Here is an 18,974-nt window from a genome sequence, read left to right as displayed (position 1 = left end):
TAACAAAGCTGATAAAATGTTATATAAAGTTATACTATACTAATCTGTAGATTATTGCATTTATGAAATTATAGAACAACAGTAAAGAAAACTGTTGACATTTTATTTATTTTTACCTGTTACAACAAAGGGAAACACCAAATGCTTATGAAGAGGAGAAGAAAATACACAGGCAAGTGTAGGCCTACTTTGAAATAAATTAAACGCAGAACTATGTAGGGTTATTTGAGTCATCCCCATATTTGTGGGAAATGTATGAAATAAGAAGTACCCTATTTTGAAATAAATAAAAACATATAGCTGCAGCCTATATATTTTAGTTGGCGTCGGCGAAATGTGAAAACAAAAAGTGAAAGCAGATCAGACTGGAGGAGGACACAGAAACTGAAGCTCGGTAGAAACCAGCTGCAGCCTCTGCTCTGATCCAGAAGCTGCGGCGCTGATCTCAGAGCAGCTGAGACCAGAGAAACTCTGTGTGTTTCACTGTTTCCATAGTTAAGAAGCAGACGGGGAGTCAGTGACTGGCCTGCTTCATGTGAACAAGCTTTTATCTCACTGTCTCTCTGAGCGAGTGCGCGGGGGCGGAGCCTCGGGACCGGTGCGCTGTCTGACAGACACACACACACACAGACACACACACACACACAGACACACACACACAGACAGACACACTCACCGCTCCGGGTACTTCATGACGGCCTGATACGATTATGTTTTTAAAAATTGTTGTGACTTAGTCAACCGCCAACATTTTCGTTTCGTCTCGTCTCGTTAACGAAAATTAAAAATAGATTTCGTCATAGTTTTTATTTTCAAAGATCCATTTCGTTACGTCTTCGTCTCGTCTTAGTCATGGGAAAAGGGGCGTTAACGAATAATTTTCGTTATCGTTATCGTCAACGAAATTAACACTGCTCTGGAGCATAGTCAACACTTTGTAATACACACATGGCAGCAGCTCCGTGCTGAAGGAATCCAACAGCAGGGGGAGGTGAGGCAGATAGTGAACAGACTTCGGCCAAAACCCTCCCTCACACACAGACACACACACACACACACACAGTACGTCATCTCAACTTCAGATGTTTCATGCTCCTTATCGAACAGGGAATCTGAGGAGGTTTTCATGCCTTTTCCCACAGTATTTCATGAATCACTTCATTGTATTAATTCTGAGACGCCCTCTCTCCTGTAAGATCGTCAGTCTTAGAATGCTTTGAAGCCAGAACACTATGACCTCTGGTAACCATAGCAATGGCGCGCTGTTACGTGTGGCCAGGAGGTGGGGCTCTGTGTGAGAATGTGTGTGTGTTTGTGCCTCTCTCCACCTTTCTCTCTCTCTCCACGCAGCCAGTCCTCAGGTGAGACTCATCACCTCGTCAGCTGGAGCTGACTTAAGGAGGCTGTGAATTTCTTTCTCTCTCTCTATTCTTCCATGCAGGTGAACGGGTGAGGAGACCGAGGCTCCGTTTTCCCCCATGCCAGAAGTCCTTTTGAGCTTTTGTTATGTTGGTAGTTGGTTCGGGGGTTCCCGGTAGTCCTGTTTTCGGATACCCTTTTTCTTTCATTTAGGTAGTGGGTTATTTAGGCAGACTTAGTTCGGGGGTGAACACTGACTTCGACGGCCGATGGCTGGCTCAGTGTTCCCCTCTCTTTTGTTTGTTTTGGCCGGGAACCTCCAACCCTTTTGGTTTGTTGCCTTTCTAAATATTTGTTTGTTTCAACCAATAAACATTTGTTATTATTTAGTGGCAACAGTTGTTTCTGATTCGTTTATTTGATGTGTTCCGGGCCTCACGAGCCATTTCTTATAGGTCCGTAACATATTTGGGGGCTCGTCCGAGATCACATGTTGGGTCTTCAGTGTTTCTGTTGATTCCAACTGTGAGTGCCGTGTCTATTGTGATAGACCGTGTCTAGTTGATTTTGTGGTGTGACTTGGTCGTCACTGACAGAGTTTGTTGGCTTGGACTTCATAGTGTGGTTGCCAGTGTTTTTTCGGCCGGCACGTTTGTGCACCATGGTTTTCTTTTTGGTGCTGCTGTGTTTTGCCCTCTTGGGTAGTATTTTTGAGGGAGTAGGTTGGTGAGCGGTCTGTTTTTTTTGTTTTTTTTCCTCTCGCCCTGGTCTGATCAGTGTGGCCAGTCTCGTCATGGCGTTTAGTGCTGAGGAGTTTGTTGCTCATCCGACGATGGAGCAGTTCTGTTCTTGCACTAAAGAGCAGTTAATTTCTCTGGCCAGTTTTCTTAAAGTTACGGTGACTAAGCAGATGAAGAAGCAGGCTATAAAAACTGAGCTGCTGTCTGTGTTGTATAAAGAGGGTCTTTTGAGTGAAGCGGTCATGAAGGGGGTGGAGTCACGGTCAGATGTGGATGAAGCGGCTCGTCTCAGGGGATTGGAGCTGCAGATTGAGTTGCGCCGTCTGGATCTGAGGGAGAAGGAGCTGTTGGGTGAACTGGAGGTGCGGAAGCTGGAGGAAGAGACAAAGAGGCAGGTGCATCTGAAGGAGCTGGAGTTACAGCATGCACCTCCTTCTCCTCCCCCTCCTGCCGCCAGTGGTTTTGATATAGGTAGATGCATCCGTTTCGTTCCGTCTTTTAATGATAAAGATGTTGACAAATATTTCACCCTGTTTGAACGTGTAGCTGAGACCCTGGAGTGGCCTAGGCAGTTTTGGCCGTTGCTTTTACAATGTGTGTTCACGGGAAAGGCCCAGGATGCCTACGCGTCTTTGGAGTCTGGTATGAGCCTGAATTATGATCATGTCAAAGAGGCGGTGCTGAGGGCCTACGAGTTAGTGCCCGAGGCATATCGCCAGAGGTACCGTCGTCTCAAGAAGTCGTATGAGAAGACATACGTGGAGTTTGGTCATGAGAAGGGAGTGTTATTTGATCGTTGGTGTCGCTCTATGAAGGTTTCTGATTTTGCTGGCTTGCGTGAGTTGATGTTGCTGGAAGACTTTAAGAATTGTTTGCCTGAACGAATTGTGACACACATTAATGACCGTAACGTGCTAGAAATTTCTAGGGCTGCGGTACTTGCTGATGAATACGTTTTGACTCATAGGGACAGTTATGATAAGCCACAGTCCTCCCTGGGTCGCAGCTTCTCTGCGCCCAGGCCCCCTGTGACGCGTAGGGAGAGTGGAGGGGGTAAGGAGAGTGACAGGGTTTGTTCCTTTTGCAAGAAGCGTGGCCATACAGTTAATTACTGTTTTGCTTTGAACAAAAGGGACAAGCCTCCTAAAGCTGTTAATTTGTTAAAAACCGAAAGCTCATTGAGTCAGTCTCCTAGTGCTCCCAGTTCATCTCTCTCACGCTCTCATCCTGGGCAGTCTCCGGAGCTTGATGGTGTGTTTTTGCCTTTCGTCATGAAGGGGGCGGTCTCGCTGACTGCGGGAGGCCCGAAAGTCCCTGTCGTTATTCTGAGGGACAGTGCAGCCTCTCAGTCGGTCATTTTGAGTGGAGTGTTGCCTCTGTCTGAGAAATCTTCAACCGACTCGGCTGCGTTAGTCCGTGGGTTTGGGATGCAGTTTGTGGGGATTCCTTTGCACACCATTCACCTGGACTCGGAGTTGGTTACGGGGCCTGTTATTGTCGGTGTCAGTGATGAGTTTCCTGTCGGGGGGGTGTCTTTCATCCTGGGGAACGATTTAGCGGGGGGGAAGGTCCTGCTTAATCCTGAAGTAACAGCTGTTCCCCGGTCTGGGTGTTCAGATGAGTTGGTGAGAAAGTTCCCAGGGGTGTTTTCTGTCTGCGCCATTACCCGTGCCATGGCAGCAAAGCAACGTCAGCTGCAGCCTGAGTCCGGTGATGAGGAAGTAGAATTGAGTGACAGTTTTATGGCTGGGGACGGTTCGTCAGTGTTACCAGCCCTTCCTTCCCCAGACCCGGTTTCTCTTCCTTCCCCAGACCCGGTTTCTCTTCCCTCCCCAGGCCCGGTTCCTTTTCCCCCGCCATCTCCCCTTTCTATATTGGACAGTTCAGATGTTAAATTGTCCATGTCACGTGAACAGCTTATTATCGAACAGCAGCGTGATCCCACGCTGGTTTCTCTTTTTGCGGCTGTGGGTTTGAATGATGATGATGGGGGTGGGTCTCCCAGGTATTTCTTGAAGGACGGGGTGCTGATGCGTGCGTGGCTGCCACCACGTTTGGGTTTTCAAGAGGATTGGGGGGTTGTGAAGCAAGTTGTAGTTCCACAGCTGTTTCGACCAGAAGTTTTGAAGCTGGCCCATGATAATCCTCTGGCTGGCCATCTTGGGGTAAATAAGACATATGATAGAGTGTTGCGTTGTTTTTTTTGGCCGGGTCTTAAAGCCGATGTGCGTCAGCACTGTAGGACCTGCCATGTCTGTCAACTCTCTGGTAAGCCCAATCAAACCATTCCCCCGTTTCCACTCTATCCGATTCCTGTTGTAGGGGAGCCTTTCGAACGTGTTATCGTAGACTGTGTAGGGCCTCTTCCCCGTACAAAGGCGGGTCATCAGTTTCTCCTGACCATTATGTGCGTTAACACTCGTTTTCCTGAGGCTATTCCTCTGCGGAGGATCACCGCCCCTGCAGTCATTAAAGCGTTGACTAAGTTTTTTTCCTTGTTTGGTTTGCCACGGGTGGTGCAGACGGACCAGGGGTCGAATTTTATGTCTAAGGTTTTTGCACAGGTGGTGAAGCAGCTTGACATTTCTCATTGTCATTCCAGCGCGTACCATCCAGAGAGTCAGGGTGCGCTTGAGCGGTTTCACCAGACCCTAAAATCTATGCTGCGCACTTACTGCCTCGAGTATGGTAAGGATTGGGATGAGGGTGTCCACCTGCTTCTCTTTGCTGTGCGTGAGGTGGTACAGGAGTCGCTGGGTTTCAGTCCTGCTGAGCTTGTGTTTGCCCATACGGTGCGCGGTCCGCTTAAATTGCTACATGAAAAATGGGTTGGTAGTGCAGAACCACAGAATCTGCTGGACTATGTGTGTGATTTTCGTTCAAAACTTCATCGTGCTTGTGAGCTGGCTAAACAGAGCATGGTTGTTGCCCAGGGCAAGATGAAGCGTATGTTCGACAAAGATGCGCAGAGCCGTAGCTTCAGACCAGGGGACAAAGTGTTGGTGCTGTTGCCCATTCCTGGCTCATCGTTACAGGCACGTTACAGTGGGCCATATGTTGTCCGGGAGAAGGTTGGCGCTCGTGACTATGTGGTCGCGACCCCGGACCGCAGGAGGCGAAGTCGGCTTTGTCATGTCAACATGTTGAAGCCCTATCTGGAGCGAGGGTCTGTTTCACCCTCCCCTGTTGTATTGAAATCTGTTGTGGCGCTGTCCGGTGCTGAAGTGATTGATCAGGGTGAGGCGGCTGTGGCGCTGTCCGGTGCCGATTTGCCGGAGTCTGAGGAGTTGGATTTTGATGGTGATGTCGTTGCCTTGTCCAGTGCTGTTGTTCATGGGCGTTTGAAGAACTCTGAACTGCTGGTTAATCTTGATGGTTGTGTTTCGCATCTGCCTCCGTCTCAGGGTGAGGATGTGGTCCGTTTGATTGGTTCACATATGTCACTGTTCTCTGATGTGCCCTCTCAGACCCAGGTGCTGCAACATGATGTTGAAGTAGGAGATTCGTTTCCGATTAAACAACATGCCTACAGAGTTAATCCAGAAAAACGTGCACGCTTGCAGAAGCAGGTGGACTACATGTTGGGCCACGGTATTGCTGAACCCAGCTGTAGTCCCTGGAGTTCTCCCTGTCTGCTGGCTATGAAATCTGATGGTTCAGACCGGTTCTGTACAGACTTTAGGAAAGTGAATGGAGTCACTAGGCCTGATTGTTATCCTCTTCCCCAAGTTGAGGATTGTGTGGATAATGTTGGCGGTGCCAAGTATGTAACCAAACTTGACCTGTTAAAGGGATATTGGCAGGTGCCACTGACTCCTCGGGCGAAAGAAATTTCTGCTTTTGTGACTCCAGACGCTTTCCTTCAGTACACTGTGATGCCGTTTGGCATGCGTAATGCGCCAGCAACTTTTCAGCGGCTGGTGAATATTGTGTTGTCTGGTCTTTCTGGTTGTGAGGCATATTTGGACGACATTGTTGTGTATTCTGGGTCCTGGGACGAGCACATTCAGCAGCTGTATTCTGTGTTTGGGCGTTTGCGTGACGCCAATCTTACTTTAAACCTTGTTAAGTGCGAGTTTGGCCAGGCGACAGTGACCTATTTGGGCAAAGTGGTTGGTCGGGGCCAAGTCAGGCCGGTGCACTCCAAGGTGGAGGCTATTCTTTCTTTCCCTGTCCCTCGTTCACGGCGGGAATTGCGCCGGTTTCTGGGGATGGCGGGCTACTACCGTAGTTTTTGTAAGAACTTTTCTGCGGTAGCTGCTTCCCTCACTGACTTGTTGAGCCCGAAGGTGTGTTTTCGCTGGACTGAGGGCTGTCAGCGTGCTTTTGACTGTATTAAGGCTTTGTTGACTACGGCCCCAGTCCTGTGTGCCCCTGTGTTTGATCGTCCATTTAAACTGTCTGTTGATGCCAGTGATGCGGGTGCTGGTGCTGTTCTGCTTCAGGAGGGGGGGGACGGGGTTGAACATCCCGTCTCTTACTTCTCCAAGAAGTTCAACAAACACCAGCGCGTGTACTCTACTATTGAGAAGGAGGCGTTGGCCTTGGTCCTGGCGCTGAGCCACTTTGAAGTTTATGTGGGTTCCGCGAGTTCGCCAACTGTTGTGTATACGGACCACAATCCTTTAGTTTTTGTGAATCAGATGCGGAACACTAACCAGAGGTTAATGCGCTGGGCGCTCTTCCTGCAGTCCTTTAACGTGGTCATTCGGCATGTGAAGGGGCGGGACAACGTCCTGGCCGACACGTTGTCACGGTGTTAGGTCTTGTGAATGTGTTGTTTTTTTTTTCCTTCCTCCCTGGTCTTCACGTTTGCCCCCGGCTATTCACAAGCTCTGGGTGGGGGTGTTACGTGTGGCCAGGAGGTGGGGCTCTGTGTGAGAATGTGTGTGTGTTTGTGCCTCTCTCCACCTTTCTCTCTCTCTCCACGCAGCCAGTCCTCAGGTGAGACTCATCACCTCGTCAGCTGGAGCTGACTTAAGGAGGCTGTGAATTTCTTTCTCTCTCTCTATTCTTCCATGCAGGTGAACGGGTGAGGAGACCGAGGCTCCGTTTTCCCCCATGCCAGAAGTCCTTTTGAGCTTTTGTTATGTTGGTAGTTGGTTCGGGGGTTCCCGGTAGTCCTGTTTTCGGATACCCTTTTTCTTTCATTTAGGTAGTGGGTTATTTAGGCAGACTTAGTTCGGGGGTGAACACTGACTTCGACGGCCGATGGCTGGCTCAGTGTTCCCCTCTCTTTTGTTTGTTTTGGCCGGGAACCTCCAACCCTTTTGGTTTGTTGCCTTTCTAAATATTTGTTTGTTTCAACCAATAAACATTTGTTATTATTTAGTGGCAACAGTTGTTTCTGATTCGTTTATTTGATGTGTTCCGGGCCTCACGAGCCATTTCTTATAGGTCCGTAACAGCGCACCTACAGTATCATCAACATGCATCGCTGTCACGCCCAGTATATTGATATATAAACAATGTGCGCACTTTGTCTAAGCGCCATTTTCCTGTGCAGCTTACTGCGTAGGATTAGAGGACCATGCATGATCATTTGCTGGACACCGCAGGTTTCTGACCTGTGACCTCTGAATAAACCTGCTTAATTTTAACTTGAGAACGACAACTCTTGCCTTTGATTTCCACCCGCAACAGACTTTATTATTTAAGCTCTAGAATAAAACTGTGCTTCACTAATACTTCATTAATTTCTGCTACCTTCTGAGATTTAGATATCCGATGAGGGGCTGCATCACACACTTGTTCGTCAGCAAATGCCAGAGTGGGAGCATGCAATCGAATTTTTATTTCTACATCTCCAGTTATTAAACTGACCTCCAGTGAGGTTTTCACAGCCCATACTACGAGCTCCTCACTGAGGGCTTCACCGCGACGTACACTTTGCAAATAAAATCAAATTTAGCACGGAGCTTCACGTCAATCACCAACACAACAAGACACATCCCCAGAAACAGGTTTTTTAACGGTCTGGATAAACAGCAGACACACAACAGGCACAATGAACGACCAGCGTCCAGTCAAAATGAGAAATGCTCACCGTGTGAAGCTTGTTGGAGTGCCGCGACGCCAATTTGTCGTGTCTTTAAGCATCAGAGTGTTGTTCATGTTCGATGTTTGAGGGAAGGAAACCGCAGACCCAGAACTTACATGTATGCAATGTTTATAACAAGAAGTTTCGCAGGTCAGGACAAGGTCTAGATGCTCGGAGATAAAACAAGTCGAATGGTGAAAATCTGACTTGCATCTTGCAAGACATCGAGTCTTATAGGGGAGGTGGGACCCCAAAACTAGAGATAGCATGACATCACACAACAGGGCCTTCTGCCTTAATAAGGACATTTAGTATCTTGTAGTGCAAGGCGTCTTCATTGTACAGGTCAAAGAGTATTCTCTGGGGGAGAGAGCTGACGAATAACATATGGGATAGTCTTTAGAGTCTGAGAATTTGAGAATCAACACGCCTAAGATGTCAACATGTCATTATGTTTTATAACCATGCTCAAAAGATCTCTTAGCTAAATATACCACATTAACCTTTACAAAAAACATATATGTAATAATAATACAATATAAATACTAAAAAATAAGGCTGTAAATGTGTATTTTTACATGTTTATTTTTACATATCTAACAACTCATACACCTACCACAGAATCAATCAGTCAGATTCTAACCTCGCATCCATGTGCAAGACCAAAGAGCTGTAAGGAAGCCAGGGACAAGATTTTAGACCTGCACAAGGCTGGAATGGGCTACTAGACCATCTGCAAGTATCTTGGTGAGATGTAGACAAATGTTGGTGCACTTATTCGGAACTGGAAGAAACATAAAATATCCTTTAATCGCCCTCAGCCGGCTCCGAGCAAGATCTCGCCTTGTGGGGTATCGATGACCCAGAGCTACACAGGAGGAACTTGTTAATGATCTCAAGACAGCTGGGACCACAGTCACCAAGAAAACCATGGGTAACAAACTACGCCGTAATGGATTCAAATCCTGTTGCACCAGTAAGGTCCCCCTGCTCAAGAAGACACATGTACAGGCCGTCTGAAGGTTGCCAATGAACACCTGTATGATTCAGAGAAAGCTTATGAGAAGGTGATGTGGTCAGATGAGACTAAATCAAGCTCTTTGTCATCAACTGGACTCGCCCTGTTTGGAGAAAAGCGTATAGGGGCTGTTTCCCTGCTAAGGGGACAGGACGACTTCACCAAATCGAGAGGAGCATGGAACGGGCCTTGCACCGTGAAATCTAGGGTGACAACCTTCTTCCCTCAGCCAGGACATTGAAAATGGATGTGGATGTGTCTTCAAGCACGACAATGACCCGAAACATATGGTCAAGGCAACAAAGGAGTGGCTCAAGAAGAAACACATTAATGTCATGGAGTGGCCTCGCCAGTCTCTGGACCTTATTTCCATAGAAAATCTGTGGATCAAATACTTATATTTCACTCAATCAAATGCAAATCAATTCATAACTTTTGTATGATGCGAGTTATATGATCTGCATATTTTTTGTTGATATTCATTCTCTCAAAGTTACAATAAACCTACCATTACAATTAACGACTCTAAGTGCCCCCCCCCCCGGCTTATCCAAACACGATGCAGAGTTCTCAACTGATGTCACGGCTCTTTATTATTTCACCTCATCGTGGCGCCGTACAACACCGTAAAACTAAAATGAAACCAAATGCAACATAATTATTCAATAAAAGCCAAATACAACCGTTAAAATACATAAACAAACAACCACGTGAGAATATGTTGGGCGAGTTAATGTGACATAGCGACTCCCATTCCGTGCTACCTGCAGCAAAGTGAATAGAACCCGCTACCTTACCTCGTTCCGCTCGGCGAGGGGTGTTAAACTTTAATCGTTAGGTCTGTATGGTTGTGAATTGCCTCTGCTAGCGTCCTGTCGTCCTATCTGCTAATATTTTTGTGCCGCGGCTGTACAGCAGTTGTTATATTTGCCTTGGCCTTGAAGCGAGGGATAGGTGTGTTTATTAAAATGGTCCACTCCCTAAAGCTTCAGGTATTTATGCGAGGGGAGTCACTATGTGTACAAAGACAACAAATTACTCACTGAAATAACCCAACACATAGTTGAACATAAAGAACAAAAAAAGCCCAACCCAAATAACAGAATAAAACAGTCTGCATAACCTGCCAGGTTTAGCAGACTGTTACAATGACTGTTTATTTATTAGTCAGTGGTCAAACTTGCAAAATCGGCAAAGGATCAAATACTTATTTCCTTCACAGTATAGTTGTGTATTATATGAGGCGTAATTCAGGAGAAACAAGAAATATCAACACAAATCTTTCATGTTATTCAATGAGTTGTATTTTGTATGAACATTCAAATTGTTTAACTGATAAAAACAGGTGAAAGGGGGAATTCTAAATTCTCTATTTACAAAAGTGAACTATGAATATGGACAATATGAATAGTTTGACAAATCTTAATAAATAATTTTGTTGCAAACGATGTTACTTAAATCTTTTACAACACTAGGAGCAACTAAGTGCTTTCTCTCCTGTATGACTTCTATCATGTTTTTCCAGTGCGTGTTTTTGGATAAATCTTTTACCACACACAGAGCAACTAAACGGTTTCTCTCCTGTATGAGACCTCATGTGAACAGTTACAGCGCCACTCTGAAGAAATCCTTTCCCACACTCGGAGCAACTAAACGGTTTCTCTCCTGTATGAATCATCATATGGACGTTTAGATGGCTCTTTCGTCTGAATCTTTTATCACACTCGGAGCAACTAAACGGTTTCTCTCCTGTATGAGTCCTCATATGTACAGTTAAAACGCTCTTTCGTCCGAATCTTTGACCACAGTCAGAACAACCAAATGCTTTCTCTCCTGTATGATTCCACATATGTACAGTTAGATCGCCCTTTTGAAAAAATCTTTTCCCACACTCGGAGCAACTAAACGGTTTCTCTACTGTATGAGTCCTCATATGTACAGTTAAAACGCTCTTTTGTCTGAATCTTTGACCACAGTCAGAACAACCAAATGGTTTCTCTCCTGTATGAATCCTCACATGTATGGTTAGAGAGCACTTTCGTCTGAATCTTTGACCACAGTCAGAACAACCAAATGGTTTCTCTCCTGTATGAATCCTCATATGCTCAGTTAGATTGCCCTTTTGAAGAAATCTTTTATCACACTCAGAACAACCAAATGCCTTTTTACCAGTTTTACTTTTCATATCACTTAGAGGTTGTTTGCTATTTTTTGTATTTAAACCAGACTGAGGTTCCCTGGTCTGCATCCAATCATCTTCACTGTCATCAGTCTCAGAAGAGTCTTCAGTCTTGTCCTCAGGACCTTGTTGTAAATGCCCATCAGGACCTGAGTTCCTGGCTGGTTCTTGTTCTCCACAGTCCGCTCTGTTCTCCTCAGTCTGACTCTGATGAAGCTGTGACAACTCAGGTTTCTCTTCATCTTCTTCACTTTTCATAGTGACAGCAGTCCATGTGAACTTGATATCAGCCTGCTCAAGTTGTTGAAGCTGCTCTCCCTCCTGATTGGTCCACGGTTCCTCCTGTTCCTCTTTAATGTGGGGGGGCTCTGGGTCCTCCTGGTCCACAAGGGGGCTCCACTGCTGCTGCTCAGGGGGAACCTCTTCTTTATTCACCATCAGCTGCTGTACATCAGCAGGACACACTGAAACACAAAAACACACGTTTATCATTTCAGAGTTTCCCGAAGTGTTTTTAAAAACTTGAGTTGTGTCCAATAATGTCGACTGTTATTTTTGATAACAGTCGACAGTGTCTAGCGTAGTGGAAATCCCCTGACCAGATGTCTCACTGCTGTGAAACTGTCTACCTGACAGGATGGAACCCTTATTTGGCGGTGTCTCACTGCTATGACCTTGATAAACAGGGTCTGGGCCCTTATTTGGTGTTGGGACACGTTTTTTTATGAAACCAAAGGCCTCCTTTTAACCCTACATGCCTGTCACACAGAGGTGTGAAAAGCCACAAGGCTCACCTCCTATTGGTCACTCTGGCCCCATGACCTGTGAGGTCACCGGGCCTATATAACACCAAGATCTCCCTCTCTTCACTCTCTTTCCCTCAACCCACTGAAGAAGCAGGCGGCCAGCCTCCCTTCCTGCATCACCAATTAGAGGGCCTGACTGCTCCAGCACATTTTCTCTTCCAATCTACAAGAGGAGCACAAAGGTCTAGCTTCCAGCCCATCTTCTCAAGGAACCCGCCGCTCAAATCAAACTCTACAAACTCCTAGCAGCGACTCGATGTCCTGCAGGTAAGGACTTCGAACCAGCATCTGAGCGCACAGCTCCACAGCAACGCTGAGGCAGAGACCATACGACCAACCGGAGACTTCACCGGATTGCGAACTGGACTGCAACTTCTTTTCCTCTTTCCCTCGGATCGGTAACATAATCTGGCCTTAATAATTATACTAGACTAAGCGAGACTGTTTATTCGATTCTGTGTGTGTTTATAAGTTTGATATGTGTGTGATATTGTGGTTAAGAGTTAAATGAAAGCTAATGTTAGTTAGGCCATTCACAGGCTTCCATTGTAAGTCTCTCTGACTGTTGCATTATCTGATCTAGCACCAACACAGACACACGCATATCACTACACCTACTTATCTCCTTCCCCACTGCAGAAGAAAAGGGGGGGGGGGCTGTTAACTTTAGTGGGCCAAACCACCATTTTGAAAGCATGCTGAAGAAGGTGTGAACTATTGTCAGCCATTTTGGGAAGCACCCTTATTTACATACACATCTTTGTTAGTTAGTACGTTTGTTAGTAATGTGTTTTTATACTTTATTATGTTCATAATAAATATTTTCCTTCACAAATGTTCTTTCATTAATGTTGCATAAGTTAATTTTGCCAACCGCTACACTGTCAAGAACTCTATAACCTTCACTGTTCATTATATAATCTTTAATAGTAAATATTGAGATTTCTAATTGAACGAGATCTAAATGAGACTGATCTTAATCAATAAATTGGCTATCATTTCCCTTCCTTCGACAACTTTAACCAATTAAAGTTATGATTTAATATTAATATTTTAAATATTAATGTTTTATATTTAATTTTGATAAACAAATGTATTGAATGCCTAAAGGCACAACTTTCTATGGTATCACTTTTTAAGCATTATTGCACAACATTGGTGATGTTTTCTTCCAACTGGTACAGCGGACGGACAGATCAGCAGATAGACAAAGATGATGATCTCAAGTCTTCTTTTATCATAGTTTGTGTTATGTAACGCCTCTTTGTGTAAGTTCTGGCTTTTATGAACTTGTGGCCAGTTCTTCCATTTTGAGCACCCGTGCGTGTTGTACAAACTCTGCAAAGCTTATTATTATAAAGACTCAAAAGCAGCTCCAGTCTGAGAATTTCATTATTTCAAATCTCAAGATGAATTTCCATCACATCCCCTCAACGCAGCTCGTAAATTTAGAAGCATTAAACACTGGAAGTAAAAAAGTTTATATTTTGAGGTCAAATAAACAAATAAGGACACTAACAGAGCAGAGCAGGGCGAGTGGAGGTTAGTTAGTTGGTTAAGCTGTTTTCAGATATGACTTGTGGGTAAAAACCAGAGAATTGTCTCCAGAGTTTCTCCAGAGTTTGTGTTTCACACATGAACAACACAGCAGCAGGTTTTCTGCACAGACTCGTTCACAACAGCATCAAATCCTCCTTATTATTCAGGTGAAGGAGGAGCAGCAGATAGAGACAGGAAGTGATGTATTAACTCTGCTGCATAGATCATGTGATCATGTTTACATCACCCCGACACCGTCGTCAGCTCTTATCAACACAAACTCTCTTCATGATTATGGCCAAAATCATAATCACGATTATTTTTGATCAATATTGAGATCATGATTATTTATCACGATTATTAATTAATTTTAGGGACAACATCTTTTTATTGCACTTTCACGTTTGATTGAACTAGAATACTGCTTCCACTTCCATTGTTGTGCTACATTTTGGTTAGCACAACAATGGAAGGCGGCCTAACACCTGGTTATTCATAAATTATACTGTAACTGTTACAGTATAATTTATCCCCCTAAAATTTAAGCAAAATAATCTCACCCAAGAGCTTCATTTTAAAAGAAAGCTACAGTTATTGTTACTTGGCAAATTATTTATTGGACACGTCTTTGATGAGATGCGATTGCATCCGTTATTTCAGTGTGTCTTTGGGCGGTGGATGGATACGCTGTGGCGCTATGCAGGGTCGCTGTTATGGTTTTCTGGGTTGACGTTGGACATGGACGTAGATTCAGTGAGGTAACGTTAGCTTTGGCCTTAATGCATTCGTCGCACTGTGGTTTGTGGTGATTTTTCAGGTGGTTGAACTAGTTAGCTGTATTGCTATGCGGTGCAGACACAACTCTAACGCACTCAGTGCATATGATTTGTTCGTTAAATCCAAAAAACGTAAAGACAAAGGGTGATGATCCTTTTCATGGGAGTAGCTCCTTGCCTTCTGCTCTTGACATTTGATTTACCTTTCACACGTCACCCGTGAGCGTCTGCTCTCTGTGTCTCTTCTCTCCTACTAATACTGGAGTCGACTGCAGACGGAACTTTTGTTGAGGCTGCGGCTGCGCCCATGACACCTCCCATCTCGGTCTCCCCCTGGTGGTTGGCTGACTGTTAGTTGAGGAAGTGCATGTTTTGATATGTAGCAGAGCACGCATTTTAAACGTCAATATCGCTGACGATCATGCTCATTTAATTGTGACAGCCAAAATCGTGATCGCGAGTAAAAATTAGATTAATCGCGCAGCCCTAATTTAAATAAAACCCAGATTCTCCAGTTCAGGGAAAGTGTTGCTTTGACAAACATGGATTTATTCATCTGTGTGTCACAGCAATCGTTTTGAAATCAAGCTTCTCAGAAATAGAGTCTATTGTTATTAATATGACACAACAGTGATGTAGAAATTATACTCACTGTAAAATATGCCAGTATCATAATTATTCACACAATATGTGTCTGTTTTTCAGGATGAGACGAAGCAGTCTGGAGAACTTTTTACACAAAAGGAGCCAAAATGCAGGAACAGCCCAGATGTGAGCTGAGCTTCTAACAGCAGCTTGCAGATGATGATCGAGGACATGTGACCCCTGGCGGCAGCTCAGGGTCAAAGCTCCTGATCCTCGGATCTACACATTCCACCAACTTCACCAACCAGACATTGCTTTAAACGTATCGTTCCCTTTAAGGAGTGTTTGTTCTCCTGTTAGCAGAGCTGAAGCTAGCTAGCGTTAGCAGAGCTGAAGCTACCTAGCGTTAGCAGAGCTGAAGCTACCTAGCGTTAGCAGAGCTGAAGCTACCTAGCGTTAGCCTGTGAGCGGCTCCTCGAGGGACTCACCAACTCGGTGCAGCCGGAGTTGGGGCTTCATCACGGCCTCCAGCAGCCTCCTCTGGCGGCAGAGCTCCCGCTCGGACCGCTCCATTCTGTCTTCGAACACCGCGACGATCTCCTCCGCCGCCGCCGTTAGCCGCTCGGTTAGCATCGCTCTCAGCTCCGGGACTCGAGCCGTTTCTCCTCCTTCCTCCAGCTGCAGCAGAAAGTCTTCGGCGGCGGCGCTGATCCGCTCATGTACCGACTCCCGCAGCAGCTGCACGTCGCACATCTTCCTCCTCTTTGTGTGTGTGTGTGTGTGTGTGTGTGACAGGAGGAGTTCCTTGTGGACCAGGGTGTGCGGTTGCTGAAGATCATCGAGCGAGTGTTTGCTTGGAAGATGAACAGCCCTGAAGGATCATGGGTAATCTTCCTCAGCAAGCAGCTCCTGATGAACGTGGCATCTGGCCACGGTACACACACACACACACGAGCACACACACGCACACGCACACATACACACACAGTTTATTTTATTAGTTTGCCCTGACTCTTATTGAGGGTTAAGGGCAGATGACGTCACACCTTTTTAAAGCCCTATGAGACTAATTGTGATTTGTGAATATGGGATATACAATGAAAAGTACATTCTATATATACACATGTATTTCTGTGTATTTATTTGCTAGTGAAAATGAACTCAGGGATTCAGACACAGTCACTTGCAGCTGCACACTCTTTACTCTCACCCCAGCATGTACAGTTTATCTACCTGCATGATATACTGTGTGTACATCTTACAGTTTTACATGTATTCATGTTCCTTTGTTGATTCTTTTCAAATTTCTTCTTCAGTTGTTTCTCTCACTGCGTTTCAAATACATTCTGTTTGTAGATTGTGACTTTGACAAATAAAACCGGCGCAGGCTTGTTTTAACTCTTGTGTTGTGTCTCTCAGGTCAAATAACTGCACAGTTTACATGTACAGATTTAGATTATAAGTTTTCTGCTCGTAGGAAACACGCTGTGATACCTACCTGTTAATTTATGTTTACGATTTTAGAGCTTAAATCTTCTCAAACAGATTTTTCTGCATAAATAAAGGACGTAGCTCTTTAGTTTCCATTTCTGAATATTAGCAGGAAGCTGATCTGAAAGAGCGATAGTTTAAAAATATTTAGCAAAAGATCACAGTGCTACAAACTGGTTTATTAGTTGTAAGTTAACTGCAGGAAACTTTCATTATTTGACATTGAGGAACTGAATCTGCGTGTTTGCCTCCTCAGGTGGGAATCCAGAGCTACAGTGCCACCAGCCGCTGTGTGTCCCGGCCCAGTCAGACACGCAGCGACTACAGGAAGCTGTTTGTGCTGCTGGTCATCATCGGCTCCGTCTGCATGGTCATCATCACTTCTGGGTTCTTATACATCTGCTGGCAAAGACGACTGCAGGTAACCAAGACGACGGTCAGTGAACACACACAGACACAGAAAGAAATGCAAGGCCTGTTATTGACATTCATTTTTATTTATTTCAAACATGTAAATAATTAAAGAGACATTTACAAACATGTGAACAAACGTAACGCAAAGTAACCTTAATAAGCACAAAGTAACGTAACGTAACATGATGTGACGTAACGTACGACGGTAAATAAAAATGGATTACATGACAATTTCCCAAAAGTGAAACCACATTTCAGTGGCCCCCTGGTGGCTGCTGTGTAGCTCACACACGTCACCTAGCACGGAATATTTTCACCTCATTGTTATACAGCGGGAGGAAGTGGACAGGCGTCGTCCATCTTTATTAACAATCATAACTGGATGACACGTCAGCTCGTTCAGTTTTTTCATAGTTACTTTGAACTACTAAATAACCAGATTTTTCCCTCAGGAGGTGGTGGAGACCAAAAACCGAGCAAAAATTAAGGTAATACGGGGCTTATTATCAGCAGGTGTCTAAATATTCAGTGCTCTTTGACCTTTGAGTTTCGCGCTGAGGAGCTTCAGTTTGTGAAGTTTGTTTAACTTATTAACCTTTGTGTTGTTTTCAGTGAGAGGCTCAGTTGACTGACTGGAGACAGACAATTGTCCAGAAGCTGTGTTAAACATTGCGTTTCTCATATTTTATTCAATGACTTCATCACGGCCGTTCTCCGTCTCCATGCTGGTCACATTTAAATCTCATTTAATTCAGATGTTGCCCGTGTTTTTGCTCTTTTTCTAAGACTTTTCTCAATGTAACTAATGTATATGGCTTCACTATAAACTACGCAGATTTAAATGCATTTTTTCAGCTCAGCAGGATTTACGGAGCGTTCAGGACCGAGCGAGGACTCAGGATTAGAGTTTCTTAAACGTGCAGTAAATATGATCTGTGTCTGAAAGCACAAGAGACCAGGAGGACGCGTTCCCCTTGTCCTGCACTTGAAGACAGATTATACGAGCATGTAGCTTTCAGCACTGCAGCCTCGATATAAGAACAGACAGCGTCTGCTTCTTTCATTTGCTGAAGGAGTCGGTTTGAAAGACAAATGTTGTCGCCTTCTTGCTAGAAATCCACTTAACAGTGAACAGATCCTTTACATCTGTTTTAACAAGTGCTTTTCTTTCCAGAATCTGGAAGCCTCTCGCAGTTTTGCATTTAGTAGCAGTGCCAGTGCAAGTCAGTGGGCATTCAGCTGTAAGAAAAAATAAAAACAAAATGATCCTTTGTATAAATAAAAGATGGTTAGTTTCCTCGTGTGAAATTGCTGCTATTCGACGAATATATTGTTCAGTTTTTATTCATTCATGGCAGGTATTTCATTTATTTTCTTTTGTTTTAATTACCCTTTTTGTATGTTGTGCAATAGGAGTAGACTTGACGTTGGCTAATTATTAATAATCATGAAATATGATTATTAAAATAATAAAAATTATCTATCAAAAATAATTAAATTATTAATTGAAGATGATCAGTAATCAAATAACAATAAAACCACTAATGAGAAAATAGGAATTATCAAATAGAAAGTACAAGCTATCAATTAACAATGATAAGGTTATCAACCAAGAATAATGAAAATAATTAGTCAAAAACAATAAAATTATCAATTTAAGAATAATACTATCTATATTAATAATTGAGAAAGGGGGGCACCACCCTGGTTACAGGGACCAACGATGTCAAGCTATAATTATCAGTCTCATAAGGATAAATGTCAAATTAATAATGTCAATATTTTAATATTAACGATTACTTAATAAACAGTGAAGGCTTCTAAGTTCGTGCACAGACAATCATAATCCAGCTGTATTCACACACTTATGCACAAATAATCACAGACTACAGATACTTTAATTACAAAAGAATTTATTAAAAAGGGGAAATAAATTATAATGTTATTCAATGATTTATCATTTTAACAAGCTCCAATATTTCAAAGATAAACACAGCAGCAGCACTTATCACAATTCAGAAAATACA

At 44.1% G+C, this 18,974-nt stretch overlaps 1 protein-coding gene across 1 annotated transcript; it reads right to left on the bottom strand.

The window, feature by feature from the left end:
* Positions 1-9,732: 9,732 nt before the first annotated feature.
* On the bottom strand, positions 9,733-15,874 carry LOC132999943 (gastrula zinc finger protein XlCGF57.1-like). Its single transcript, XM_061069753.1, has 2 exons — positions 15,531-15,874; positions 9,733-11,800 (listed from the first exon to the last, which is right to left on the bottom strand). The coding sequence occupies exons 1-2, from the start codon at positions 15,793-15,795 to the stop codon at positions 10,629-10,631; spliced, it is 1,437 nt and encodes a 478-aa protein (XP_060925736.1). The 5' UTR covers positions 15,796-15,874; the 3' UTR covers positions 9,733-10,628.
* Positions 15,875-18,974: the final 3,100 nt, after the last annotated feature.

This window comes from Limanda limanda, chromosome 4 (assembly GCF_963576545.1).
Source record: "Limanda limanda chromosome 4, fLimLim1.1, whole genome shotgun sequence".
Lineage (NCBI taxonomy): Eukaryota > Metazoa > Chordata > Actinopteri > Pleuronectiformes > Pleuronectidae > Limanda > Limanda limanda.
Note: the sequence above shows the minus strand (reverse complement) of the source record. Positions and strands in the feature narration are given on the sequence as shown.